This window comes from Festucalex cinctus, chromosome 11 (assembly GCF_051991245.1).
Source record: "Festucalex cinctus isolate MCC-2025b chromosome 11, RoL_Fcin_1.0, whole genome shotgun sequence".
In the NCBI taxonomy this organism is placed as follows: Eukaryota; Metazoa; Chordata; class Actinopteri; order Syngnathiformes; family Syngnathidae; genus Festucalex; species Festucalex cinctus.
Genome location: NC_135421.1, coordinates 25,262,207 through 25,289,851, shown reverse-complemented (window position 1 = coordinate 25,289,851; position 27,645 = coordinate 25,262,207). Strand labels below are relative to the sequence as shown.

At 42.4% G+C, this 27,645-nt stretch overlaps 4 protein-coding genes across 8 annotated transcripts; 3 read left to right on the top strand and 1 right to left on the bottom strand.

Moving 5' to 3' along the window:
• Positions 1–644: 644 nt before the first annotated feature.
• On the bottom strand, positions 645–10,281 carry abcb11a (ATP-binding cassette, sub-family B (MDR/TAP), member 11a). The gene is made up of 27 exons (XM_077536193.1): positions 10,141–10,281; positions 9,535–9,550; positions 9,406–9,463; positions 9,062–9,303; positions 8,707–8,791; positions 8,477–8,610; positions 8,230–8,401; positions 7,436–7,560; positions 7,188–7,362; positions 6,994–7,107; positions 6,784–6,894; positions 6,583–6,708; positions 6,311–6,514; positions 5,156–5,326; positions 4,890–5,079; positions 4,712–4,796; positions 4,520–4,628; positions 4,281–4,448; positions 4,100–4,204; positions 3,849–4,010; positions 3,553–3,756; positions 3,242–3,483; positions 2,982–3,138; positions 2,535–2,732; positions 2,247–2,453; positions 981–1,127; positions 645–885 (listed from the first exon to the last, which is right to left on the bottom strand). Exons 1-27 carry the CDS (start codon positions 10,184–10,186, stop codon positions 685–687), a joined length of 3,954 nt encoding a protein of 1,317 aa, XP_077392319.1. The 5' UTR covers positions 10,187–10,281; the 3' UTR covers positions 645–684.
• Positions 10,282–12,241: 1,960 nt separating this feature from the next.
• LOC144030314 (retinol dehydrogenase 7-like) lies at positions 12,242–15,252 on the top strand. Its single transcript, XM_077536504.1, has 5 exons — positions 12,242–12,325; positions 13,306–13,622; positions 14,363–14,621; positions 14,698–14,861; positions 15,022–15,252. The coding sequence occupies exons 2-5, from the start codon at positions 13,310–13,312 to the stop codon at positions 15,243–15,245; spliced, it is 960 nt and encodes a 319-aa protein (XP_077392630.1). The 5' UTR covers positions 12,242–12,325; positions 13,306–13,309; the 3' UTR covers positions 15,246–15,252.
• A 382-nt stretch (positions 15,253–15,634) lies between these two features.
• Positions 15,635–23,341, top strand: LOC144030313 (retinol dehydrogenase 7-like). Of its 5 annotated transcripts, none has more exons than XM_077536502.1 (5): positions 15,635–15,771; positions 17,175–17,493; positions 22,149–22,407; positions 22,492–22,655; positions 22,920–23,341. In XM_077536502.1, the coding sequence occupies exons 2-5, from the start codon at positions 17,181–17,183 to the stop codon at positions 23,141–23,143; spliced, it is 960 nt and encodes a 319-aa protein (XP_077392628.1). In that variant the 5' UTR covers positions 15,635–15,771; positions 17,175–17,180; the 3' UTR covers positions 23,144–23,341. The 5 variants fall into 5 exon arrangements, with proteins under 5 accessions (XP_077392628.1, XP_077392626.1, XP_077392629.1 ...); XM_077536500.1 differs by having other exon boundaries at positions 15,712–16,437; XM_077536503.1 differs by lacking the exon at positions 15,635–15,771 and adding an exon at positions 16,064–16,379 and having other exon boundaries at positions 17,228–17,493.
• Positions 23,342–23,480: 139 nt separating this feature from the next.
• LOC144030312 (retinol dehydrogenase 7-like) lies at positions 23,481–27,609 on the top strand. Its single transcript, XM_077536497.1, has 5 exons — positions 23,481–24,032; positions 24,825–25,141; positions 25,248–25,506; positions 25,568–25,731; positions 26,838–27,609. The coding sequence occupies exons 1-5, from the start codon at positions 23,923–23,925 to the stop codon at positions 27,059–27,061; spliced, it is 1,074 nt and encodes a 357-aa protein (XP_077392623.1). The 5' UTR covers positions 23,481–23,922; the 3' UTR covers positions 27,062–27,609.
• The last annotated feature ends 36 nt before the right edge of the window (positions 27,610–27,645 follow it).

The window sequence follows — 27,645 nt, the reverse complement described above, 5'->3', positions numbered from 1 at the left end:
ATGTAGCAATATAATAACTTATTATATTATTTGGACATCCCTTTTTTTATTCATTAAAGAAATTAATTTATTTTTATTTATATGCTACACATTACACACAACTTGCAAGCACTGATGGAAAAAAATGACATTATTCATACATCAAATTATGGGAGCCTTGTTATGGATTCCTTGTTTCTCCTTTAACACCTGTGCTTGTACTGTTCCTGGTCCTGGGTTGCCAAGGTTGAGGTATACATTTTCCAATTAATTAGCCAATGTGTGACAAAACCGAAGGGGATTTCCTATTTAATGAGATTTGCATTTGACGGATTAGCGCATCTACCCATCAGCATCCATTTGGGGTCTTTCCCAGCTATAGTTGCTAGGCATCGAGTGCGACCAGAGCTTATTACATAAGTGTCCTAAGTAGTCAGGTGATTTGTTAACAAACAAAGCAGCACGTACAGGTACACTATCTCCTCCGTAATGGTGAGTTGTCCTCTCATGAGTGGAAGTAAATCACTGATTTCTGTGGTATAAAATAATGAGACCTAGATAAATAATTTCAAAACATTTTCCACCATTAATGTGACCTATAACCTGTACAACAAAATTGAAGAAAGTACTCGACAACCTTTTAATCTCAATAAAAATGGGCACAATTTTGCAACAGAACAGCATTCTTTCTGGGAGCGTCTGGGACTAGCTGATGGGAGCTCCAGTTGTGACCAGTTTGTAATAAGCGGCAGTTTTGGCCATGAGTTCATCATGCGTGCCTTGTTCTATGACGACGCCATGTGACATCACTGCGATGATGTCTGCATTCTGGATTGTGGAGAGCCGGTGAGCAATGACGATGCTGGTTCGACCTTTTCTCGCCTCATCCAGAGCTGTCTGGACCGTCTGTGGGGAAAAAGCAACCCGTGATGTCATCGCGTCTTGACCGTATACGGATCATCTGGTGGAGGTTGTCTTTTTAAATGTGCAAAAGTGACTACCTTCTCGCTCTCTGTGTCCAGAGCTGAGGTGGCTTCATCTAAAAGCAGGATCTTGGGGTTCCTGACGATGGCCCTGGCAATGGCGATACGTTGTTTTTGTCCTCTTGATAGCTGGGAGCCTTGCGCACCAACCTGGGTTTCATATTTCTAACAATTTTTCCAATGTACATATTCAAAGATTGAGAGAAAGACAAATGGCTCATTGTTAGCAATGCAGAATCTTACAATGTCTGTCATAGGAACATATATGCTACATCTCGTACAATATAGGCAGTAATGGCTGGTCAATATAGGACACTCGGGCGCCACCTAGGGCTGTGTCTCAAATAGAAACGCGAATTGGCAGTATACAAAGCGAGTTCAGCATGTGAACGGCAGACTGGAGTCGACAAACAGTTTAGCTTAGCGCTAGCTAGCGGGTATGACTCAAATTACAACACTGATGGATTTACTAGACCAAATCAAGAAAAACACCCTGGATTTCTACCACTAAGTAGGGTATGATGAGGGATCCTGGAAGTTGAAGTTCAAGTAAGCTATTTTCAACTAAAAAGGAAAACCTTTCTGTCAACGTTCCAGTGTACACTCCAGTTCAATATGTAGATACATCTTCAGAATAATTCTTCCTTTCAAAGTGTATGCGCTGTCTGCTGGAAATGCTATTTATTTATTTCAAGTTTTCCATCTCATCATACTTGTGCAAATTTGAAGATAAGATTGCTAAAATTGTTGCTAGCTTACCCTAGATAGTCTTGTCAATGACGTACTGTTTAAAGTCAGAAGGTTGTGGAATTAAAGATGGTGAATTTTAAGGTTTTGCTAGCGATAAGCTATAATCAAAAAGATTATTAAATAAATAACATTTCATTTGTACTTAACTCATTCACTGCCAGTCATTATAGAAAATTTTTACATTTCCAATACTCACGTGATATTACATTCAATAATTATATATAAACCGAATCTACCAAATAACAGAATAGACTCCCTACTTTTTGTCCCGTCCCGTTCTTTTATAATTGACAGCAGAAAAATGTAGGTTTGCCAAAATACAGCCATTTCTCCCATGGACTCTGAAACTGTGTTTATTTCCTATAAAATGGGGCAATGATGTCATCTACCGGTGGTTGGGCATCAGTAAAGTTGTTTCCAAGTTTGATATTTACAGTGGAGCATGCTCAGATTCGCCCCCATTTAGCACCGCTCTAAAAAATACAATTGACAAGTATACTTGTCAAAGGCAGTGAATTTAAAAGAGTTACTCACATTTGGCAGCATCATCACAAAGTCATGAAGGTAGGCTTTTTTGGCCGCCTCCACGATTTCGTCCATGCTGACGCGGCGCGTGTTGTCCCCATATTGAATATTCTCAGCTATGCTGCAGTCAAACAAGACGGGCTCCTGAGACACGATGCCAATCTGAGATCTCAGGAAAGGCACATTCACTGACTGAGATGGGCGACCGTCGATCAACTGTAATCACAACCAGTCGGAAGAAAGTGTTGTCTCATTTGGAGATTAAGATGAGCATCCCCAAGAGTGTGCAGTACACACCACTTTCCCTTCATCCGGGTCGTAGAACCTTTCCAACAGTTGAACGCTGGTGCTTTTACCGCAGCCGCTGCTGCCCACGAACGCCAACGTCTGACCAGGCTTCACAGATACCAAAAGGCCTTTCAACACGCGCACGTCCGGACGCGTTGGATAGGTGAACTCACAACTGACAAACTCTATTTCACCCTTGAAATTCTCCTGGAGATGACAGACAAAAATTCATAACAATAGTCTGCGTGCAACTCAATCAAAAAAGTACACCTGCGCTGTTTGACTGATTTTAAACAGATGACTTCCTTCTGACTTTCAATTGTTAGTCTGAGATTGTGAAAATCGTTAAGTGTAAAAATTTTTGTTGAAAGACAAGAATGAAAGGGGGATAAACAAATTAAGATACAAAACATTTCTTAGTTTTAACATAGCATTTCTCTTGTTTTCTATACAAACCCATTTCTCTCCATCCGTGCTGCTTATGCTGATTTTAGGAGTTCGATCCAAAAGTTTGAAGAAATGAGCAGCAGCCGTCTTGGCTTTGGCGTAATCTGGAGTGAAAGAAGAAGCTCTGCCCAGTGCAGTCCCACTGATTACTACTGCCGAGATCACCCTGGAGTAAGAATATATCAGAACCAAATTTGTTGGTGATCACACCACATCGCATATTATGGTTGGGAATACAATTGGACAGAAGCAGAAATAATTTTACCCACCTGAAAACTATGACATAATTCAGCCCCTCAGCGTTAACAAGATAGCCTCCATATCGAAATGAAGCAGCGTATGCCATGAAGATGACACACTGCGACAAGCCGAAAAAGAGCCCGTAGATGTTGGCTCGCTTCTTGGCGGATTTATATGGACATTCAAGTTTTTGCTCGTATGACTCTACAAATGAGCCCTCTTTGGTCAAACCCGCAATAGTTCTGATGTTGGCAAGAGCTTCACTGGAAACCTGCAAAAATTGGTCAGCTTTAAGGAAAATGCATTGAAATCATTCTGGGAATTTGGTAGCAGCACTTACCTGGCCAGCGTCCTCCATTGCTTTTTTATCTTCATTTGCAAAACCTGTCAACATCTTGGCTTGCAAGAGTCCAGACAGACCGATGAGAGGCAGGAAGCACATAATGACCAAGGTTAACTTCCAACTAAAGTAGAAGGCGATGATGAAAGAGGCTCCGATGTTGGTCAGGGAATTGACGATCATGCCCATCTGAGATCCTGTAGCCTAAGAAATGCAAAACAATTAAGAAGCTACAAAATCCTCCTGGTGCTGTGCAGAAGTCACCATTGGATTGGTTGATCGAATGAAGTACTCACTCCCTGGACCATGGAGGCATCAGTGGCCAGTCGGGTAGTCAGAGCTCCGGGGCTGTTTTGGAGGTCATCAAACCATCCGATGTCTTGTCTCAGCATGGCCTGGAAACCTAATTTCCTTAGACGCCGGGTCAGCAACTCTCCAGACTTTGCAAAGGCGTATCCCTGCAACATTACATCAATGAGACTTCTTTTTTTTAGCATCTTTCTTGCTCAGGTTTGAAAATCTATCAGTTTTGAATGTTTGTGCAAACCTGTAAAAACTGTGAGAAGACACTCGTCACGGCCACAACGCAAAACAGAACACATATCCCGTTGATCTGCTTCCTCTGCTCGTTTATGTCCACTAAAGCAAAGGTCTGTGTGAACAAAACAAGCAACATCTTCAGTTCCCGAAGCGAAATACTGACCAGATGATGAGGACGCTCGTCATACCCCTAATATTTGACTGAACAGCACAGCATAGATAGGGTTAACCGATCCGTTGACCGCAGCACCCAGAGAGCCCAGCAGCATGTAAGGCCACTCTGGCTGGTTGTACTTAAGGATCCGCGTGATCGGGGCCGGTTCGAGATGTTCGTCTTCCTCTTCCTCGTACTCTGGCTGTTCACGATTCACATTAGGTTATTCCAGTTCCACGTGACATATAACAGCAAAGTTTTAGAAAAGCATACAATGTCTGGTATGGTCTTCTGGCTGGAAAGGATCCGGAGGCTGTTTGATACGGTTTCAGGGCCAAAATCGCCAGACAAGTTGCTATGAGATCGCAGCCGAACTGAGCTCCTTATTGGGAATAAAATCAGTCAGTTTTGTATCAGATAATCTCCTTGATATTGTCTTCTTCTTTGTTTTGCGTGTTACTGCACCTTTTACTCGACCTACAACTGCTTCGGCTAAAAGTCCTCGCTTTGGTTTCAAAGTTTTCCTTGGCAACAGCTCCGCTGGCAGTACCTGGCAAAAGAAAAGTCATCAGTCAACTCATCCTCAGTTGATATGAAGTAAGGCTTTGAGAAATTGGATAACCTTACTCCAGTTTGAACCCACCATTAGCTGTGTTTGATACAGCATGGTTCTGCAGGGTGACCAAGGTGAAGTAGACGCCTTCCTTTTCCAGGAGCTGGCTGTGGGTTCCCTTTTCCACAGCCCGGCCACGTTCAAATCCGACGATGACATCCGCTTTCCTGATGGTGGATAGACGGTGGGCTATCGAAATGGTGGTCCTGCCCACGCGCACCTTTCATCGACAGATTCACAACAGATAGCGTGTTCGGTGAGGTAGGTAACGTAAACGAGTACTGACATTTACATACCTGGTCCAACGCCTTCTGGACTACAGCTTCACTCTCGTTGTCCAGGGCTGACGTAGCCATATCCAACAGCAGAATCTTGGGATTCCGGATCAGAGCTCGAGCGATGGCAATCCTCTGCTTCTGCCCTCCACTCATTTGACCTCCACCCTCACCCACCAAAGTATCAAATTTCTAGAAAATGGGTAAACAGGCTTTCACTTGAAAAGCGCTTTCCCACCTAGAAGGCACCTCAGCATCTTGTTCGAGGACACTTAACTTCAATATAGCTACAAGGACCAAGGATTAATTCCACAACCACTCTACCACTGTGCCATGCCACCCCCATGTTTTACCAATCGCTCTTCACTGTCTTCAGGCTAATGCTAGCATCTGTGTTTGTACTGTTTCCAGGAAAATATATCAGCATTAGTGTGTCTACCACAATAAACAGGCACATTTTATTTGGGGACAAAGAGGTTAGCAGCGCCAAGAAAACAGATGTAAAAGTGAAGATTGTGTTATAACAAAGCAGCAACCATACAGCTTAATGTCAACATTAGCATACGTATCATTCATATCTACTCAACCAATGAGGGACCAGCAATGCTTTACGTCGCTTGGAACCACAACTGACCAGCTAGCTATTACAAATCCAACAACTGTGACACCGGAAACTACTATGTAGTGGATAAGGGACTTGAAAATACAAGATACTAGGGGTGTTAAAAAAAAATCGATTCGGCGATATATCGCGATACTACATCGCGCGATTCTCGAATCGATTCAATAATGGGCAGAAGCGATTTTTTATTTTTTTTATTTTTTTAGGATTCACACCTTGAGCATGGAAGAATGTTATATGAACGGAACATTAAGCCTTAATATTTTATTTTAATGCTGTTCAAACATGAAACAGATTACAACCTCTATAAGACTGAAATTTCAGATAAATAAATAATACATTTTCATATAAATCTTACACTCTACAAGCTTACTGATTAGTATTTTCTAAATTTTAATGAAAAAAATCGCAACAATCGACTTATAAATTCGTATCGGGATTAATCGGTATCGAATCGAATCGTGACCTGTGAATCGTGATACGAATCGAATCGTCAGGTACTAGGCAATTCACACCCCTACAAGATACATTTATTTTTGAAGTCATAAACAAACCTGTGGAAGATCCATGATAAAATTATAGGCATTGGCTTCTTTCGCAGCCTGGATGACTTCCTCCATGGTCACCCCAGATTTCCCAAAGCGAATGTTGTCTGCAATTGTTGTGGCAAACAGTACCGGCTCCTGCTCTACGATGCCGATAAGTGAGCGGAGCCACTTGATGTTTAAACTTCGAATGTCATGGCCATCCAAAGTCACCTGCAAATAAAATTCTTGCCGTCAAAATATGGCACTTAAGCCCAACGTGTTTGTTTATTTTTCCTTACCATTCCTTCCTTCGGGTCATAAAACCGTTGGATGAGCTGGACTGCTGTGCTCTTTCCTGATCCGCTTGGTCCGACAAAAGCGGTGGTTTCATCTGATTTCACCTGTACGCTTAGGTCATTTAAAATCTAAGAAAAAAATGTATTCTTATTAAATTAGAAGTGAATGTTGCGTTCATCTGCTTGATCTGCTTGAACTGTTACCATGACTTCAGGTCTGGATGGATAGTGGAATGTGACGTTATGGAACTCAATGTCACCTTTCACTTTGTCTAATTTATAACCATCGTCGGACAAACAATTAATTTCTGATTCCTGTGAACACAAAAGAGTGAAATTTTGTGTTAATCTTCAGCAATGAATGGTTAGCATGAGCTTAGTTTAGCATTTTTCAACAATAGAAGCTAGATGTACCCTGTCAATAGTTTCAAAGATGGTCTTTGCAGCTGCACGGCCTGAAGCAAAAGCCTCCAAACAAGGTGAGGCCTGACCCAGGTTTATTGCTGCTATCAGGACTCCAAAAAACACCTGTAAATATGAACGGCAGTCACATGGCTTCACGGGTGTGCAATTACTAAGAAGCTAAAGGTCAAGTTCCTTTTCCGCACCTGAATAAGTGTCCCAGGCGACAGCTCCTTGGTGTCGATAACCAGCTGCGATCCATACCAAAAGGCCAGAGCGAAAGTAAGGAAAATGATGCACCAGAGATATCCTTGGAAGATTCCGATAATCGCGCCCTTTTTGACTCCCCAGTTCTGAGCTTCCACAAGGTTTCGGTCATACCTGGATTATTTCTACATTGAAATCTCACATGCGCTCCATATAGAAGGTGCTTTTGAAAAAGGACTATCGGTACCTTTTAGCCTCCTTTTCTTCGCCACCAAATGCTGCTACTGTTCGAATGGAGGACAGGACCTCGTCAGCCACGGCTCCCGCCTTTGCATACGCCTTGAGCTCCCGTCCCGTTAGCCTAGCCACAGCCTATAAGAGCGAAGAAAATCACACCAATTAGTTTAACCTATTTGATCGGTTTACGAAAGGTTTGTTTGTACAAAATCTACAAACAAAATGTGACTTTTATGCGGTTTCTGGCGATAGACTGCACTCATGTCCCACTTGTTCTCCCCTCAGACAGTGTGTCTATCATTTCATCTGCGTCTCTTGATGTCTCCCTGATCCGGTTGGAATTCAGATGTATCTGGGGTTGGTGAAGTGTTCGGGATTTGTAACTCTGTTGGTGTCTGTGGATCTCACTTTGTTTCATATTTCCTTCCTTTGGTCCTTCCTCTGGTCTCCTGACAAGTTCACGATTCCGGCGGGACTCTGCTGTATCCGGTGAAGGCTCTTGAATTTATAACAGGTTTCAGATCAATTCAAGAATGCGATGATGATTACGACATGTTGACTTGGGAAGTCTGCCGAATGAATAATATTTACCCCTCAGGAAAGAAAAAAAAAATGAAAGGGTTTCTATACTGTATGTGTGATTCAAACGCGCTCATTGTCGTTGGCTTGCCCCTTCCACTAACACTTCCAATTCCATCACTTCAAACTTCATTTTGCGCTTGTGGTGCTCTCCCAAATGTTCCATGGTGAAAAAGATCAAAACAATCTAGTATCGTAGTATCTGTTTCTTAGCCAGAACCGTACCACTGCCATCAGTCCTGCAGCGACACCGATCAGGGGGCTCACAGCGACGACGACCAACGTCAGCTTCCAGCCGCCGATGAAGCCCACCATGAAGCCAAACACGAAAGTGGAAATCCGCTCGATAAAGAAAGACGCCTGGTCGGCGATGGCGTTGTTGAGCTTGTTGATATCACTGAGGAGGAGGAGAACAGTTTAATATGTAAACCTCACAACTGGTTCTGGTCCAATCGGCAGGTAGAGGCCTCACTCAGATAATCTCGTGTTCAGTTCACCAACGGAGTTGCAGTCAAACCATCCGATCTCCATTTGCATGACTTTACGGAAATAAGTCTTTCGGATTCGCTGAGTCTGTCTCGCAGCGGCTGACACCCAGAGAACAATCTGGAGGGGAAAGTACATATTGATCAGAAAATTACCACAGTATTATACCGTAATAATACTATTTTGTTCTAATTTGGTAATGTGTAGAAAACTTACTTGAAAATAGCTAAGAAACAAAACTCCGAGTCCGATTCCAATATAGTAGTATGCAAACATAGTCATCTGGGCTTCAATATCTACCCTGTCAAGGGAATGCAATCACAAAGTCAAGATGAAATGGTTCGGACTTAGAATTATATTTTGCTAGCAAGTCAAAGCAAAACAAAAAACAAACAAACAAAAAAACATCCTAATAACGTCTTTATTTTCAAAAATTCATCAATTCACCATCTTTTTTCTGCTGTATTGAAAAAAAAATTGTTTTACGACAGATCATTGAACTTACTTGCTGTACCCAAGCGACCATTTATAACAATAATAAATGATTACCACTGAACTGAAATTCACTCACCCACAGACAACAGTAACGTTTTCGGCGTTCTCGTAAACGGAGCCATTTGTCCAGTGGATGATGTTGTTGAGGCACGTTTTATTTGGGTCTTTCAGTTCCTGAACCTCCATCTCATAAACTACAAACGTGTTGGTCATCATGCCGTACACAAGGAGCATGAGTGGGCCGGCGGCACCATGGATGAGCGCGCACACGCTGCCCACCACCATCATCACAACTTCCTTCCATGTGGCAAAGCGAAACTGTGCAGGAGAAAATACATAAAAAAAATCATACAACCGAATAAAAATAGGCCAAATTTAGATATTATATGTGTTTTGTTTTGTTATTGTTGTTTTTTTTACCAGTTGAAAGTATCCAACACTGAGCGTGCTCTGTTCTTTCTTTGGTTTCTTTTCATCCCTGTAAACATAGTAACTCAACATTGTTGCCTAAAATATTATTTATGTGTTGAAATCAGTCACACAACTTACCTATCCTTTTGCTTTGCTGCAAAAGAGGAAAATGATTTAAAAATATGAGAAAAAAAAAATGCTTTTTATAAGTTGATCATCACAAACGTTAGTTTCACCATAAAGTACCTTTGAGACTTCCACATTCTACACTATAAATTTAAGATTTTCTGCTGAACGTCATATCTATTGAGCAGATGTTATTCTGTTATAAATGTATATTGATCAAGCTCACAGATATTTTTTATAAAGTAACTGCAAGCAGGCAATGTACTCTATATTGCTGACATGGTGGACAATGACAGGTTGGACATTTCTAGCTAAAGTTAGCATTTTATTAGCGCATTAGCATTAGCGCAAAATGATTCAGTTGGCAAGCTGACTGTGTACCATTTAGCAAATGTATTTTGAATTTCTTTCTTCTTGTTACCATTTTTATAATACAGCATGTATAGTACTTGGCATTCAATAGAAAATAAATAAAGATAATCCTACATTTTCACGATGACTGATTCCAACAAGGACACCAAAGACACTCTAAAGTGATAATGACCGCTGTGCACATTTATTATTACTATTATTATTATTATTATTATTATTTTGTGAATCTAATGTGAGGTCACTCACCTGTGTCTGTCACACTTGGTGGCGTAAACTTCATAGTTTTCTTCATGTTGTCTGCTCTGGAAAAGAACAATGTAGTACCATCAAAAGGGTTAATACATAAAAATGAAACAAACAGCTTCTAATCATCGAATTTCACAGAGCTCAACAAACATTATTGAAAATGGTCAACTTTTAAGAAGAAATGTTCTTTTTCTAGAAATACTTCTTCCAGTACAGTTAATAATTGACGATATTGACTTGATTCCTTTTATATAAAGTAGATGAGTTGTGAGCTCGTGCTCTCGGTGTTCTTTTTCCATCTCTTCATCCATTACTAGACTAGCGCTTGTGCTAGTCGGGGTCAGGGTGAACTTGAGTCCATCCCAGCGAGAGGTGGCGTTCACTCAATCTCGGGGTCCATAGAAGCAAGTAATAGTTCACACTCACATTCACGCCATAATTTAGTCTTCAATCAACTTAACATCCTTTTTTTATTTATTTTTTTAATTTTTTTAAATGCCTTGAGGAAGATGAATAGCTGGCCACACAAGCACAGTGAGTACATGCAAGGTAAAAGATGAGATTTGAACCTCGAACATTTGACACGAAAAACAACCAACTACATCAACAGACTTCATCATAATCAATGTATTTTAACAATGTAAACAAGTAAATTGTTACCTGCCAATACAATGAAGAATGGTACTGGGAAGAAAAAAAATACTGTACCTGAAGAGGGCAGCTCCAAATGAATGTGTGGTTTCTTCAGCAATAACACCGCAGGAGTTAATAAGGCAACTTATGCCCCTCCCCTACTACTATTATCTATAGCTCCATTATACTGATAAGCTTTGCGTCAGCGTGATGGCACGGAACAGTCTGAATTCTTCAGACAAAATCAATATAGAAACAATCAAATTATTGATTTCAAACTGGAAAGCCAAATAATTTTTTAATATATAAGCATCTAGTGGGATTTTTTTAAATGGGAAGCGAACATTATAGTATTTATCAATGTGCCTAAGATGTTATCAACGGTGATTGTAAAATGAGTTTAATGACCGCAAGGCCATTAGTTGTGGTCAAGTGCTTGAGAACGCAGATGGTCCAGTATGTGAAAGGACATTTGACTTTTAATGATTAAAATGATTTCAATCTTTGCCCCATTTAATCGCGCATCACCGAGTTTAATGAGAATACCAGATTTGATTGGGCACACGTCGCCGATGTAAATCCCCTGTAATGTAATATGAGAACATTTTTTGTAAATTCTTCCATTCAAATTTGCTCTGGGACTCCTCAGACAGTTGACTGATGATGGAAATCACATGAAGCTATTCAACTGTAATCATTTATTTTACATAGTAATCCTACTTTAATTTTATTAATGTACTTGTATTTCTTTAATAAATAAGAACACAACTTCTTTATTTTACTTTTTATGTGCTGTATGTCTTTTCACGGGTTACACAAAACAGACATACATACATACATACATAATATTGTATGTAATGTATTTTATACTGACTTTTTTTTTTTACCAATTAAAAAACAACAACAACAAAAAACGTTAACGTGCCAACAAAAGGTCAATGCCCGCATGGATGTGTTTGTATTTGGAATTTGCTCTCTCTTTAGAGATGTTCTGATACTGTATTCCCAACACATGTGGTTGATAATGTTACAGGAAGGTGGGACTCCAGTCAAAGACAACACCGCAATAAAAAAACAAACTCTCAGGATCTCCTTCACAGAGCTGGAAGTCACCATGCAAGTGGTATGGATTGTCAATATATTCAGTTACACTGCGGACAACTGTAAAAATGGAACAAAACATGAATTGGATTCTTCTTTTGCAACTTTTTTTTATTTTTATTTTTATTTTTTATACAAAAGGGAAGCATAATAGGGTCTAGACTATGATAGTATTTAATATCCCGTCTTAAGTATTAGTGTAGCAGTATTTTGTTGCATTGTGCACAGTTACTGTGTCATACGTTAATTCCAGCAGGTGGCGCTGGTCACTTACTTTTGTACTCGTAAAAATTGGATCTAAACAGGCAGGCAGGTAGGTAGGGAAAAAAAAAAAAAAAAAAAAAAAAGTTAAAAAAAATAATGTACCACGCCCATACAATCCGTGCGTTCCGTTCACTCAGTGGAGCGACTGCTTTTGTTTTGGGTCTCTGACAAGAAATTTACGAGTACAGTAAGTGTGAAAAACCTTACTCGGTGCATGTTGTTTAATGTTAATTGTGTTCATTGTTCAAGTTAATTACGGTGCACTTGAGGCTACGTAACGTTTGAAATCGTACAAGTCGTGAATAAACATTACATTGTAGGACTTTTGAATCTTGATTAGCAACTTGTCAAACCTGTTTTTTTGTTTGTTTGTTTGTTTTAACCACGCCCTGTCGTTGTGTAGTTGTAGTTGGCATTCAACACCAAACAAAATATCACAAACAAATAGACTGAAATGATGACTGGCTTACTACTTATGTGAACTCTATCTAAGTTTGTTTAATTAAACAGAAAACTAAGACTTATTCATGTTGAAGCATGCAAAAGTAACCGCCTCAAGTGTCGGATGCCGTACAGTGCCAGAGGTGTCAAACTGCATTCCTCGTGGGCCGCAGTCCTGCAGGTTTTCAAGGTCTCTCTACTCCAGCGCACCTGATTCAATGAGCAGGATAATTTTCAGGCTCCTGCAGAGTTTGCTGATGAGCTTAAATATGAGTCAGCTGTGTTGAAAGTGGGAAACCTCGACACACCGCTGCCATACACAAACCCTTTTAATTAGGAGCTGTTTCTCAGGCCTTACCGAATTGCTGTTTATTATTCTCAACATGCCTAAAAAAAAAAAAAGTTTGCCAGCGTGTTTGTTTCAAATGTATGTATTTTAGAGGTCTTGAACACCCCCCCCGCCCCCAAGAAATACTAACACCCGCACAATACGAAATCCCATGATTTTTCAAGTTGGAGCGCAGAGGCTGCAAATACAAAGAGAAGAGCAGCGGCCCTAAAATTGTACCCTGTGGGACCCCAAGCAGGACTCAAAACTATTGTACTAATGCGCACATATTTTTGCCTGTCACGCAGGATTTAAATAAATTCATAGCGCTGCCACTAATACCCACATGGTGCGACTGTATCAAACACTACAGTTTCTACTCTTATTTGCTCCTGTAGAGAGATGTTCCTGTACATCGTGGGGCTGCTGGCCCTGTGGTTTGTCTGCAGGTGGTTCAAAGAGTCCAAACGTGTGGCAAACAAGGAAGACAAACATGTCTACATCACCGGCTGCGACACCGGCTTCGGGAATCTCCTGGCCAAGCATCTGGATAAGCTGGGCTTCCGGGTCATCGCCGGCTGTTACACGGAAAAGGGCGAAGACGAGCTGAAGAAGGCCTCCTCGGACAGACTCGCCACCCTTCATTTGGACGTCACAGACTCTGCTAGCGTTGGGCAGGCCACAGCTCTCATCAGCACTCTTGTAGGCCGGAAAGGTAAGGAAACAGAAGTTTTGAATGAATGCAATTTTGTTTTGATCAATCAGAGAGAAAAAAAAAAAAATACCACACACAGGTTCTTCATAAAATAGAAAACGCAAACTGAAAAGGCATAGGCTGAAGCTCACGCGTATTTTTGCCTACCCTTTTTACAAGATCAGACCACTCAAAGCCACTCAAAAAAAAAAAAAAAAAAAAAAAAAAAAGCGCTTTATATAAACTGCCTACAATCTCTAATAATATTGAGGCACCAAATTAGGTTTCCCTTCATCTGACAATTAGCATAGATTTTAAAAATAGAAGGCCAAAACATCCCTAATGAAAATTAAATTGCACTAATAAACTAGCCACTAGAGGGTGCTAGAACTGCACAAATAGAAATCAACCTGACTTTTGTTTCTTTTAAATATTGTGAACATGACGACGACAATGTTGTGGCAGTTTTAATATCACAAAATCACGATATTGCCCTTATCGTGACATCCCTAGTTGGCAGTGGTATAAAATTTAATTTTATGATGATATTTGTGGAGAATAGTAGCCAGGACCTGCCATGAATAGCAAAAAAAAAAAAAAAAAAAAAGTCATAAATGATGTCCTCCCAAATCTTGATAATTTCCTGAATTAGTCATTTAAACTGTTACAAACACTTTATCATTAAAAATCGAAATAATTTCCACCCCTTTCGTGAAACTTACTAGACGAATGAATATGTCCGACTGTCCACATGTTTTCAGGACTGTGGGCTGTTGTGAACAACGCGGGCGTCTCTGTGCCAGCCGCCCCCGTAGACTGGCTAACAGTTGAGGACTACAAGAGCATGCTGGACGTCAATCTGGTGGGCGTGATCGACGTGACCCTGAGCGTCCTCCCGCTCATCAAGAAAGCCCGAGGCAGGGTGGTGAACGTGGCCAGCGTGTTCGGGAGGATCAGCCCGTTCGGCGGCCCGTACTGCGTGTCCAAATACGGCGTGGAGGCCTTCAACGATAGCTTGCGGTGAGCGCTAACTCAACAGCTAACATGTTTTCCCTCTCACATCGATCTCATCATCTCATCTTAATCGCTAATCCAGTTTGAATTTGGCGCCATTTGGAGTTAAAGTGTTGTGCATCGAGCCTGGCTGCTTCAAAACAAACGTCACCGACACAAAGATCTTGGCGAAAAATGCGTGGACGCTTTGGGAGAGATTGCCGCAGGATGTAAAAGATGACTACGGACCAGACTATTTGGAGTGTTGTAAGTTTTTTGAGCTAGTCAGAGTTAACTCGCACTTGCTTGATTAATCTCACTGTATTTACCGTACATGTTGCTTATTCTGTTAACAGTAACACATGATTTGACATTATTAAAAACAAAAACGGAATAGTGACTACTTTGTGTGTACTCCCATCTGCAGCGCTCCAATCCCTTAACGCAAAATTTAAAGCCCTGACTGATAGCGACCTGATGAAGGTGATCAGCTGCATGGAGCACGCCATCGCCGCCGTCCACCCCCGCATCCGTTACTCACCCGGTTGGGACGCCAAATTCATCTGGCTGCCTCTGTCCTACATGCCCTCCTTCATCACTGACAGCTTCTTCCTTAAATCTACCCCCAAGATTAAAGCGTCTGCGTTCTAAGATTCAACGGGAGTGTTGTGACTATATCCAAACGAAATTTAGTCACTAAGATAAGCAGACGGGGCTCTGTGCTGATTCCAAGATGGAAACTTGAGGCCTTTACTGCAGTTTGTAGGTGTTTATTTGACTCTTCCAATAATATATACTGTCTATGAACTATTACTGAAGATGAACTTGCAGAGTGGGACAATATGGTGGTCAAATCTAGCGGTCAACAGAACATAACAGCACCCTGCCTCCTCTCTTCCTGTACAAACAAGCAAACATTTTCAGGAACACAGGTGACATTGATTACGCAATCACTCTACCTTTGTGACACACCCACACACACAGCTCCGCCCACGCATACAAAAACACACAGCCACCACTGACCCCTAATGGCATCTCAGAAAACATATCCCTGCCTCGACAGGGAGTCTTCCCTTGGTGTTGCCATCGTTTGAATACAAATTATTATATCACATTATCTTGTCTCATAGGCGTTTGGTGCACCATTGTGTCTTTATTTCCTTGTATTTCATATTCGGTAAGTAACACTACTCTCAAGGTGGGCAGGAGGCTTCTCAAACCCTTTACTTTGTCATTTCTACTACCTTTGGGAGATCCCGGACTACATTTAATTATCTGCGTTGCTGCCCGGAGCATTAAAAGTGTCATAGCCAACCCCATCTGAGAGCACACCAGAAGTAGGACAAATACATATTACTCGTGAAGTAAAATTGTTCTATGATAGTAGTTATCTATTATTAGTGCTTTAGTTCTGCTAAATCTTAACTAGAATTTTATGTCACTAATGTTGTAATACAGTTGTTTAGCCACGTAGAGGTGCCGTTTCTACTGTTTCTTTTGCCCAATCCAGCGATTTTCAAGTGCAAGACATTTTGAATCCACTATGCACACAGTACACAGTTTTCCATTCGAACACAGAATTTTGTGAGGCAGACGCGCTTATTATGTATGCCGCCCACTATTATGGAGCACAATTTTCCGGCAGGGGACGCCACTCCCACGCAATTTGGTAGACTAACTGGAAGGTGCCTGGTATGGGAAATATGTGAAGGAAGAAAACAATTACCGGTACATCTAACTTCGTGATTACCCACGCCGAATGCTGCCCATTAGTCTGCTTGTTCAGTAAGTGGAGCCTTCACTTCTTTTTTTTCCTCCTGAAACTTTGACGGGACATTTGCACGTGAGTTCAAAAAGCTTAACTCGGATTACTTACATGCTGTTAAATGTTAATTGTAGTCATATTAATTACGATGCAGTTAGCACGTAACGTCTGCATTATTACGCGAGTGAAGCATTATTTAGATTATCAACTTGTCAAATTTGTTTGTTTTTTAAACATTGGCCTCGGATCCATAATTGACAAACTATTAATTCTTAAAACGGAAAAGGTAACTGATTCAAACGTAATGCAATTACCATTTTAGAAAGACAAAATTATTAACATTTCTTGCTTAATAACTTAGTTGAATTCATTGATGTTTATAGTTAAAGCTCTATATAAAAAGCAGGCCATTTGCCATTCCCCCCCCTTTGAGTATCAAATATCGTATTTTCTTCACGTTCCTTGAACGTTTACTTAGTTGGACGCAAAACCGAAAGTAAAGTTGTGTTTTATTTTGTTTATCTTTCGATTTTGTTTTTCAAACTTGTAGTGATTCATTTAATATATTTTAGATTAGAAAAAAATATCACAGGACACCACCAATAAATTGTCATAAATAGTATGCGTATTAAAACGGTGACGTACGGTGGTACTGAAAGAGTGATTTTTTTTTCTTTCTCTGTCTTAACTGTTTGTCGCTGACATAAATGGATGAACAAAGATTAATTATTATGTAGTAAATACATAATTTTTGGACCAAATAAATGGAATTGGATAATTTACAGCACGACACCTGTTGATGTCTCATGTCACAGAGCGAGATGTTCCTGTATATCGTGGGATTGCTGGCCCTCTGGTCTGTCTACAGATGGTTCCAGGAGTCCAAACGTGTGGCAAACAAGGGAGACAAACATGTCTACATCACCGGCTGCGATACCGGCTTCGGGCATCTCCTGGCCAAGCACCTGGACAAGCTGGGCTTCCGCGTGATTGCTGGCTGCTACACGGACAAGGGCGAAGATGAGCTGAAGAAGGCCTCCTCTGACAGACTCACCACCCTGCATTTGGACGTCACCGACTCCGCGAGTGTTAAACAGGCCACTGCTCTCATTAACACTCTTGTGGGGCAGAGAGGTGAGACGCCTGTGAATATTCTCAGCCATCCAGGTTATTTCTTTCATTATTTGAATACAACAATGCCAATTTGTTTCTGACACGACGAGAGGAGGTAGGACTCAGACGCAGGTATAAAGTCGGCCAACAAGGCTGCAGCTTTAATGACTGGAAACTCAAATCGCCTCTTAACTCATTCACTGCCATTGACGGAAAAAGTCGTCAATGTCAAAGCTTTTACTGGAGTGGCAGTGAATGTGTTAAAGAGGGGAAAAAAGTAGTGATGTGCTTCTCGGGTCGAATCCCTGAAGCGTGTGCCGAGTAATGTAGATGAGTGGTTCATGAACGGCGATTCAATGCGTGTGTCGATGACGTACGTGATGACGTTTGAAGCCCCGCGAAGCGGGTGTACCACGTGACTGATTCAGGAAATGATTCGCTAGGTTTGAGTGTAGTTCGAAATAAAAGCGACAAAGAAACGCTATGGATTCCCCTTCACTTTTTGTGTTTTCGGGTCCCTTACTGCGGTACTTCTTTGCATTTTGCATTCGATTTGACCGACGACGACGAGCTTCTTTTTTTGCGATGGAGTTCAAGGAACCAGCAAGAAAGAGAAGAAAATATCCCCAGAGTTGAAAATCCCCTTCAGTACTGGGAATCACAGAAATATGCGCTTCCAAGTTTATACAAACTTGCTGTCTCATATCTATGCACCCCTGCTTCATCAGTACCATGTTAAAGAGTTTTTTCAAAAGCAGGTGAAATTCTATGCACAAAAAGAAACCGCCTGAGTCCAAAAACTTTGGAAAAAATATTGTTTTTAAATAAAAATGAATAAGCACTTTATTTTACCTCATTTTTTCCACATTTTCACTTGTTGCATAAGCACAAACATAGACAAAGTAACACAGAACAATTCATGTTAAAACACTCTTCAAATATATATTCTTTTGTATTTAGAGCATGATTTACACCCCCATTTTATTGCATGCACCAAGCATGTTATACATTTTTCTGTCCACATGATGGCGTAGTCGAGGAAATGAATCATCTTGAAGCCCCTACGTGTGTGTGAAGCATTTCACTGCAGGGCTTCATTGCTTTACGGGGCTTCATTTTGCCATCACTAGAAAAAAGGCTGAACAAAAAGAGCTGCAAAACTGAAGATACCAAAAGGGCACTCAAAAACAGGGACAACAGAAAGCGCTCCACTAGGGAGGAAAACAAGGGGCAAACTAAGGGCGCAAGACAAGGCAAGGCAAAGCAAAGCAAAGCGTAAAACAAGGACTGTGGTACGAGGGCTGTGAGGACGCTTCCATGCACTGAGATGTGACACTTCGGCAACTGAGGGGAGAATGCAAGTGGCTTTTATTGTCTGGGTTGATTGGTAGCAGGTGGTGATGATCATGGGTGGGGACCGGTAATCAGTGAACTGCAGGAAGGGCAAGTGACCTGGGGTGAGAGGGGAATCAGAATTTCAGGGTAAAACAGGAAACATGGTTGTAAAAATAAAAGCATGGGCCGTCACGCCGGTGGCGGCGTGAGAGTACCCCCCCCTCAACGGCCGGCTCTTGACGGCCCTTCAACACAGAAAGTCCAAAAACAAGGGCGGGCAGAAGGGGGCACGGAGGTGGGAACACGGCCCACCCATCCGTCCCAGACAAAAGGTAGTTCAGGAGGGCGTCCACGACGCCAGACGAGAGTCCCGTCGGGACCGTTCAGGATGTTCCTGACAAAACTTCTTTTTTGTTTAACGAAGGATCAGATTCGGAAAGTACCACGGGAATCTCGTGGACCGGTTTGACTTGGTAGACTTGGCAAGGCGTGGCAGACCTGACGAGGCGTGGCAGGCTTGGCCAACCTGACGAGGCGTGGCAGGCTTGGCCGACCTGGTGTGGTATGGTAGACTTTGGCGAGGGCGGCGTGATGCAGAGACTTGGCGTGGCTCAGGGTCTTGGCGCTGCGCCCGGCGAGGCTCGGGGGCTTGAGGCGATGCCTGGCGAGGCTCGGGAACGAGAGGTTCAAGAGTCAACTGGTTGACTGCGGCTGAGAATGCACTGGTCGCTGATTGGTCCAAGACGTGATCCATACAGTCCTTTCCCCATTCCAGTATGTTCCCGGAGTTCCAGTCGATTCGGGGGATGTGTTGACGTAGCCAAGGGTGTCCCAGAACCAAGGTGGGTGACGAAGCTTGGATTACATGGAAACTGAGGTTATCGATGTGTTGTCTAATTCGTACTTCTAGGGGTTCGGTGATATGGGTGATGCAAAAGAGTTCCTTGCCATTAAGCACGCTGGCCTGGACGGTTAGGGGAAGGGGTTCGGTGGTGGCCCGTAGCTGTTTCACGAGGCCCCAGTCCATGAGGCTCTCGTCGGAACCGGAGTCGATGAGGGCTGGCAGGTCTATGGTCATAGCATGGTGGCTTATCCGGACTTGCGTGATTCTTTGAGTCTTAGCAGGACGGGGTGACGGGAAACTCACCGGTGGACCTCTTTTCACGGTGCAAGATCCCACCAGATGACCAAGTTCACCACAGTAGTAGCAGCGGCCTTCTTGGCGGCGACGCTGTCGCTCCTCGATGGTTAGCTGGGTCCGACCAAGCTGCATGGGTTCCTCGTCATTTCCACTGACCTCCCTTGCGGTGGATGACTGGGGAAATGCATATCTTGAAGACTCACTTGCCAGTGGATGCTGGAGGGGTCCCGAACCAGGTATCCTTTGGAGTCCGCTGCTCTGCTTGAGCTCCCGCCTCCGATGATCAGTGCGGATGGCAAGCGAAATCAATGAGTCCAGGTCGCCGGGTAAATCACTTGGAAGCAAGAGTTCCTGCATGGAGGTTGTGAGCCCCTTCAAAAAGTGGTCAAAAAGAGCTGTGTTGTTCCAGCCACTCTTGGCTGCTAGAGTTCGGAATCGGATGGCGTAATCTTTAACCGATTCTCTGCCTTGTCTGAGATAGCTGAGTTCTCACGTCTTCTCTCGATCCATGTTGACTGGATCGAAAACTTGGCGGAGAGTCATGCAAAACCCGGCTGCGGTTGAGCAGGTCGGGGAGTTTCGTGCCCATTCCGCGGTGGCCCAGTCCCTGGCTCGTCCAGTCAGGTGCGAGATCATGAAGGCCACGCGGGAACGGTCTGTTGGAAAGGCCTGTGGTGAAAGTTCAAAATGGATATCGCATTCAGTCAGGAATGCCTGGCAGTGTCCTGGTTCTCCCGAGTAACGCTCCGGGGGAGCCAGTCTCAGACCTACTCCGGCCAATGCTGGAGTTGTGGTCGGTGGTTCAGCGGTGGTTTCCTGTCTCGTGGCGGGTAGCGTGGAGTGTTGCAGGTGGCTCATCAGCCCCTGCACCTGTCCAGCAAGTTCACCTATCCGGGTGGCCATGGCTTGCTGGATCTCCTCCAGGTGCGACAAGCGAGTGGCCTGCCTCCGCAGTGCGGCCTCCAACTTATCTGCTGAGTCCATGCTGGCCGAAGTGTACTGACACGACGAGAGGAGGTAGGACTCAGACGCAGGTATAAAGTTGGCCATCAAGGCTGCAGCTTTAATGACTGGAAACTCAAATCGCCTCTTAAAGAGGGAAAAAAGGCTGAACAAAAAGAGCTCCAAACTGGAGATACCAAAAGGGCACTCAAAAACAGGGACAACGGAAAGCGCTCCACTAGGGAGGAAAACAAGGGGCAAACTAAGGGCGCAAGACAAGGCATAGCATAGCATAGCATAGCATAGCATAGCATAGCATAGCATAGCATAGCATAGCATAGCATAGCATAGCATAGCATAGCATAGCATAGCATAGCATAGCATAAAACAAGGACTGTGGTACGAGGGCTGTGAGGACGCTTCCATGCACTGAGATGTGACACTTCGGCAACTGAGGGGAGAATGCAAGTGGCTTTTATTGTCTGGGTTGATTGGTAGCAGGTGGTGATGATCATGGGTGGGGACCGGTAATCAGTGAACTGCAGGAAGGGCAAGTGACCTGGGGTGAGAGGGGAATCAGAATTTCAGGGTAAAACAGGAAACATGGTTGTAAAAATAAAAGCATGGGCCGTCACGCCGGTGGCGGCGTGACAGTTTCATGTCTAACTCAAATCACTCGTATGTCAAGTCATCGTTCCGCATCGAAATGAATGGAAATGCAGTTGATTCGTTCCAGCCTCCCTAAAAAAACAACAACACAAAATGTTGCAATGTTTCTCTGCTGAGGGAAAAAATGCTTTTATATGAATGTACTTAACAAAAACGTATACAAAAATGACATAATTAGACTTCAAAAGAATTAAACAGTTGTTGCCACACTTTGCATCACATGAATGGCCATTGTGCTTCTGCCCGCCTTGGCCACCGAGAAGCAGTATAAGGCAGACAGACAGATACACTGTACAAGGACGCCTGTACAGTATATATGTCTCAGATCATCTCATCTCCTTGCAGAGGATAAAGAATATGTTACTGTGAGTACTTTTATATTGAATGTGTGTTTGTGTTCAAATATCAGTTGCTTAACAGGATGTAGGTATATCTTTTCCATGATGTGCTAGCATTAGCATTAATCTAGCAGACTAAAGGCTAAGAAAAATACAACACGTTTATCCTTCTCCGTTTGTCAGTAGTTTGACAAGCAGTGGCATTAAACAGCGTGAACCTTTTTTTTTTTGGGCCCTTCATCTGTTATCAGGACTGTGGGCTGTTGTGAACAACGCGGGCGTCTCTGTGCCAGCCGCCCCCGTCGATTGGCTAACAGTTGAGGACTACAAGAACATGCTGGACGTCAATCTGGTGGGCCTGATCGACGTGACCCTGAGCGTCCTCCCTCTCATCAAGAAAGCCCGAGGCAGGGTGGTGAACGTGGCCAGCGTGTTCGGGAGGATCAGCCCGTTCGGCGGCCCGTACTGCGTGTCCAAACACGGCGTGGAGGCCTTCAACGATAGCTTGCGGTGAGCAGCGCGCTAACAAGGCAGCTAGCGTGTCTCATCTCATCTCAACTCAACTCATCGTTTCTGCTTTGATGTCTGCTTCAGCTTGAATTTGACGCCCTTTGGAGTCAAAGTGTTGTGCATCGAGCCCGGCTTCTTCCGAACAAACGTCACAGACCCGAAGATTATCGAAAAGAACGGGAGAAGGCTCTTTGACAGACTACCTCAGGATATGAAAGATGCCTACGGAGCAAACTACGTGGAGCGGGGTGAGTGCGTTTTTGTAAAAGGTCTCAAGAAACATCCGCCATAGTCAAAGTCAGGCAGTCATCCGGACAAGCAAGTTATTTAAAAGAATTCAAATCACATACCCATCTAATCACAACATCAGGTCCACAAGTTTTTTTTCATAGCACCACCTACCTGACAATCTTACTTATCAAGTTTTTTTTTCTTCACACAGTAATGCGACTGACACGAAGTCACAATGTTACAACTGAGCGCTAACTGCTTTTTGTGCGCTCCTTACCCAGCGCTCCAAACCATTGTGGCTAAATGTCAACTCCTGACGGACGACGACCTGATGAAGGTGATCCGCTGCATGACGCACGCCGTGGACGCCGTCCACCCTCGCACCCGTTACACGCCAGGATGGGACGCCAAGTTCATTTGGCTGCCTCTGTCTTACATGCCCTCTTTTTTAACTGACTTCTTGGTCCTTAAAATTAGCCCCAAGATTAATGTGGCTGTGTTCTAAGATCCAACGAGAGTGTTTTTTATGGGGTGTTGCCTCTGTATCAATACTCTATTACTGGTTAGTTTATTTGGCACCCAAACAGAGGGTTTGGGGCCACAAACTGTCACATAAGAGTGACTAATAAAAGTGTTTATTCATACCATGCCATATCCATACCATAAATTTACGGAGCACAAATAAAGATTATTGTTAGAAGAACATTGTCGTGATTTGATGTGGGCAAAACGGCTGTGTTTTGAGTAACAGAGACCCCAGTGAGTCTACGTTTCTTTGTTGTTAAAATCAAACAAAAGTGTCAAAAGTTCAAAAAAAAAAAAAAAAAAAAAGGAAGCAGGAGTCCGAGCAGGTCTGCACGAAGAGTTTATTACATGTACAATACATTTTCTCGCGCTCTGATGATGCTTTCTAGGTTTACTTCCTCTCTCTTGAAAAAAAAAAAAAAAAAGTTTACTTTCTAATGGAGTAAGGATGACTAATTGGCTTGCTATGCGTGAGTCATGTTTATTCGAGTCATGATTATTATTTGTAGTCTATTTTCTTCTTTATAGGAGCCACTCCTTAGTTTGAAACAATTGTTGATATCAAGTGTCAACTGATTATAATGGAATACAGGATTTGTTTTTTTTTTAACTCAGGATAATGTTACATTTATGAGTACAAGGAGATTAATAAACAAATCTAGAGAGCCCTAAAAGGAATACAGTACAATGAACTGTATAAATAATACACTGTAATCCAGTATAAACAACTACTGCATATCAGATTGAAGCAGATTTGTAATGCGCGTTCCTGCCCGGAAGATAAAAAGCGATGCACGCAGCCACATCTGCCAGCAAATCGTAAACAAACTACAAGTACAGTTTGGGACTAAGAATTATCCTAAAAAAAGGTACTGCATGCGCAACCAAACCAATTGTACAGCACTCAGTCATCTATTCGACTTTATTAGAACGGTTGCTTCTTTACTAGCAACGTTTTTTTTTTGTTTTTTTTTCTCTCCACAGTTGCATGACATTTTTATATATGTGTAGACAACTTTGGCCTACTCGAGTCGTAACAGGACTACTACTAAGGCAAAACTGTGCACTTGTTGACGTCATGCGCACTAGTACTAGTGAAGTGCTAGTAACTTGCAGAATTTTGTCAAGTTCTTACTATTTACTTTGAATGTTGCAGTACAGTTGTTGAGCCACATAGGGGTGCTGTTATTTTCCGAATACAGTACTGTGATGTGTTTGCATGGAATTACTTGGGAATTTGAGAAACTGGGGACTATTTATCTGTAAAATATATATATTATATAAAATAGCAATGACATCCAGAGCAGAGACTTAACTACACTGCTTTTCTCTAGGAGTTGGCGTGTGGCTGAAGCACAAGGCCGTTACACTTAATTGTCCCTTAACAAAAAATAAATAAAAATAAAAAGTAAATAAAAAAAATAATCCTGCCCCTTAACCCCCCCCCCATCCACACACTTTGCATTTATGTTTTGTATGAAATTTTTTAACCGACCCATGAAATTACATAATTCAGTCAAATAAAACAAAGTGGACTTTAACCCTTTTAATCAAATATTTACTAACCATAAAAGGCGCTGTAAAGCCACGTGATTGCTTTGAAAACGCAGATAGCGCGACAAGTGTTGGTCTTTTATTTTCTTTCTCATTTGCTCCTCTAGAGAGATGTTCCTGTACATGGTGGGACTGCTGGCCCTGTGGTTTGTCTACAGATGTTTCCAGGAGTCCAAACGTGTGGCGAACAAGGGAGACAAACATGTCTACATCACCGGCTGCGATAGCGGCTTCGGGCATCTCCTGGCCAAGCATCTGGACATGCTGGGCTTCCGCGTGATCGCTGGTTGTTACACCGAGAAGGGCGAAGATGAGCTGCAGAAAGCCTGCTCTGAGAGACTGACCACTCTGCATTTGGACGTCACCGACTCTGCCAGCATCAGACGGGCCACGGCTCTCATCGACACTCTTGTAGGCCAGAAAGGTAAGTTACTATCAGGCCACAGCATTAGCTACATCTTCAGTTTTCTGAGTGAATAATGGAGGCTAGGTTGCATCATTTAAAAACTAACCTGTGAACGTGTTTTCAGGACTGTGGGCGGTGGTCAACAATGCCGGCATCGCTGTGCCGACCGGCCCCACAGACTGGCTCACGATTGAAGACTACAAAAGCATGCTGGCTGTCAATCTGGTGGGCGTGATCGACGTGACCCTGAGCGTCCTCCCGCTCATCAAGAAAGCCCGAGGCCGGGTGGTGAACGTGGCCAGCGTGTTCGGGCGCATCAGCCCGGTCGGCGGCCCGTACTGCGTGTCCAAATACGGCGTGGAGGCCTTCAACGACAGCTTGCGGTGAGCGCCAACTCGGCAGCAAGTGCGGCGTCTTCATCTCAGCTTAATCTCTCTTCTTCAGTTTGAACATGGCGCCATTTGGAGTCAAGGTTTTGTGCATCGAGCCCGGTTTCTTCAAAACAAACGTCACCAACACGCAACTGTTGGAAAATAACCTGAACAAACTTTGGGACCGATTGCCTCAGGATGTGAAAGACGACTACGGACCAGACTTTTTGGAGCACGGTGAGTTTTTAGAGCCGTATTATCATTGTCGCATGAAAAATACAGGCATTATGTCATTTATAGTTTTATATTATATATTTTTAATAAAAATCTAATTATTATTATATCCTCCTGACTACCAGGAAAAAAATATTGTCCAATCATGTGTATTTTGATATTCCCCAATCTTTGTGAAGTGGCTGGAATACTGCAAAAGAAATTTTTGAAAAAAAAAAAATCTATATTTTTTTTAAGCTATGATGTGTCCACTACAGAGGACATTTTTTAAAACTTAATGCTCGGCTCAAATACAGTTAAAATAATTCAAACAATACTTTAATGTGTTTTTAAGTCTTATAGAAAACATGCTAACAATACTGAAAGCCTAAATTTGTTCAATTAGAAGTGTTATACACGTACTTTTCCTCTTCCCTAAAAAGTGCTTGAACTGAGGGAAGCCATGATGCAATCAAAGGTAGCAAAAGCCCCACCCCTACACATTTGGTATCATTGGAAAGCTCTGAATGTCCTCTATAGAGCACAAAATGAGGTAAATCAATCATATGCACTGGGTGGGAGATATTCAAGTTTAAAAAGGTCCACTACAGTGGACAAATTTGAATTGCTGGGAGTCAGGAGGATATTTTGAAATTACTATTATGGCGTATTTTGAAATTACTATTATATACTATTATGTAAGGCAGTTATTCTAAGTAGTATGTGAAAATAAAATAACTTTACACTTACATAGAATTAAACTTGAAGTTCAAATTTAAATTAACTGCAGCTATGTGTATAACCTGTTTAAACTTAAATTGTTTTTTTTATTTCTCAAATACAGTTCACTTGTAGAACAATAAAGTTAAAAATGTTATTTACGATAATATGTAATAAACAGCATTCTGATATTGTGTAATAATGTGTTTGTAAAATATGAATTAAGTGGTGGAAATCAGACGGAGTTTTATGATTAATTATTATTCCACAAATACAATATTAATCAGAATACTGTGTTTAGACTAGTTGGGTCACACATAGAACATAATATTGACGTGACCGCTTTAAAAAAATAAAAAAATATTGTAAAGACTCGCTGATGATTTCTCTGTGTCTGCTCTCCACTTCAGCGTATCAAACGATGACGGAAAAATTCAAACTTCTGACGGACAGCGACCTGATGAAGGTGGTGGGCTGCATGGAGCACGCCGTGGCCGGCGTCCACCCTCGCACCCGTTACTCGGCCGGGTGGGACGCCAAGTTCTTCTGGCTGCCTCTGTCCTACATGCCCACCTGCATCACCGACAGCTTCTTCCGGAAATCCAACCCCAAGATTAAAGCGTCTGTGTTGTAAAATACAACGCGAGTCCTTCCATGTGGTGTTGCCACTTTTTTTTTCTTCCATACTTTATCATTCCTATATTTGTGTCATGAGCAGGTGACATAATCTTGCAATATTGCATCATGAAGTCAATCCAGTTTCAATTTATGTTTATGTTAGACGTCAGTGCAGACAGCTGACCTCGCATTCAGTCTGGATCTACATTTCAATGGGCTTAATATTCAACTTGTGTTCTTATTGGGCTTTGGCTTGACATGGGACTCATTAAGGTTCGAGGCCACCTGTGGACCCGGCGTCATAACATTTCAGCTCAATGTGCTGCATATCCATATCATTTCATATTTTTATGTTTTATCGGGCCATAACACATTTCCCCAGTCGATTTTGCTACTGTGACATTAATGGTTTTCAAGGTTTATCATCTTGTCTCATTTTTATATACATAATCAGAAAAACCTGACACGGTTGTGTCGACTTTTTATATCCACAGTTGTAGCATGCTCAATTATATCAGCCTTTATATGACAAAAAAATAAATAAAAGTTTTATTATAAACTGAACATTGAACTGTGTTTGTTACCCGCATGGTGTGACGT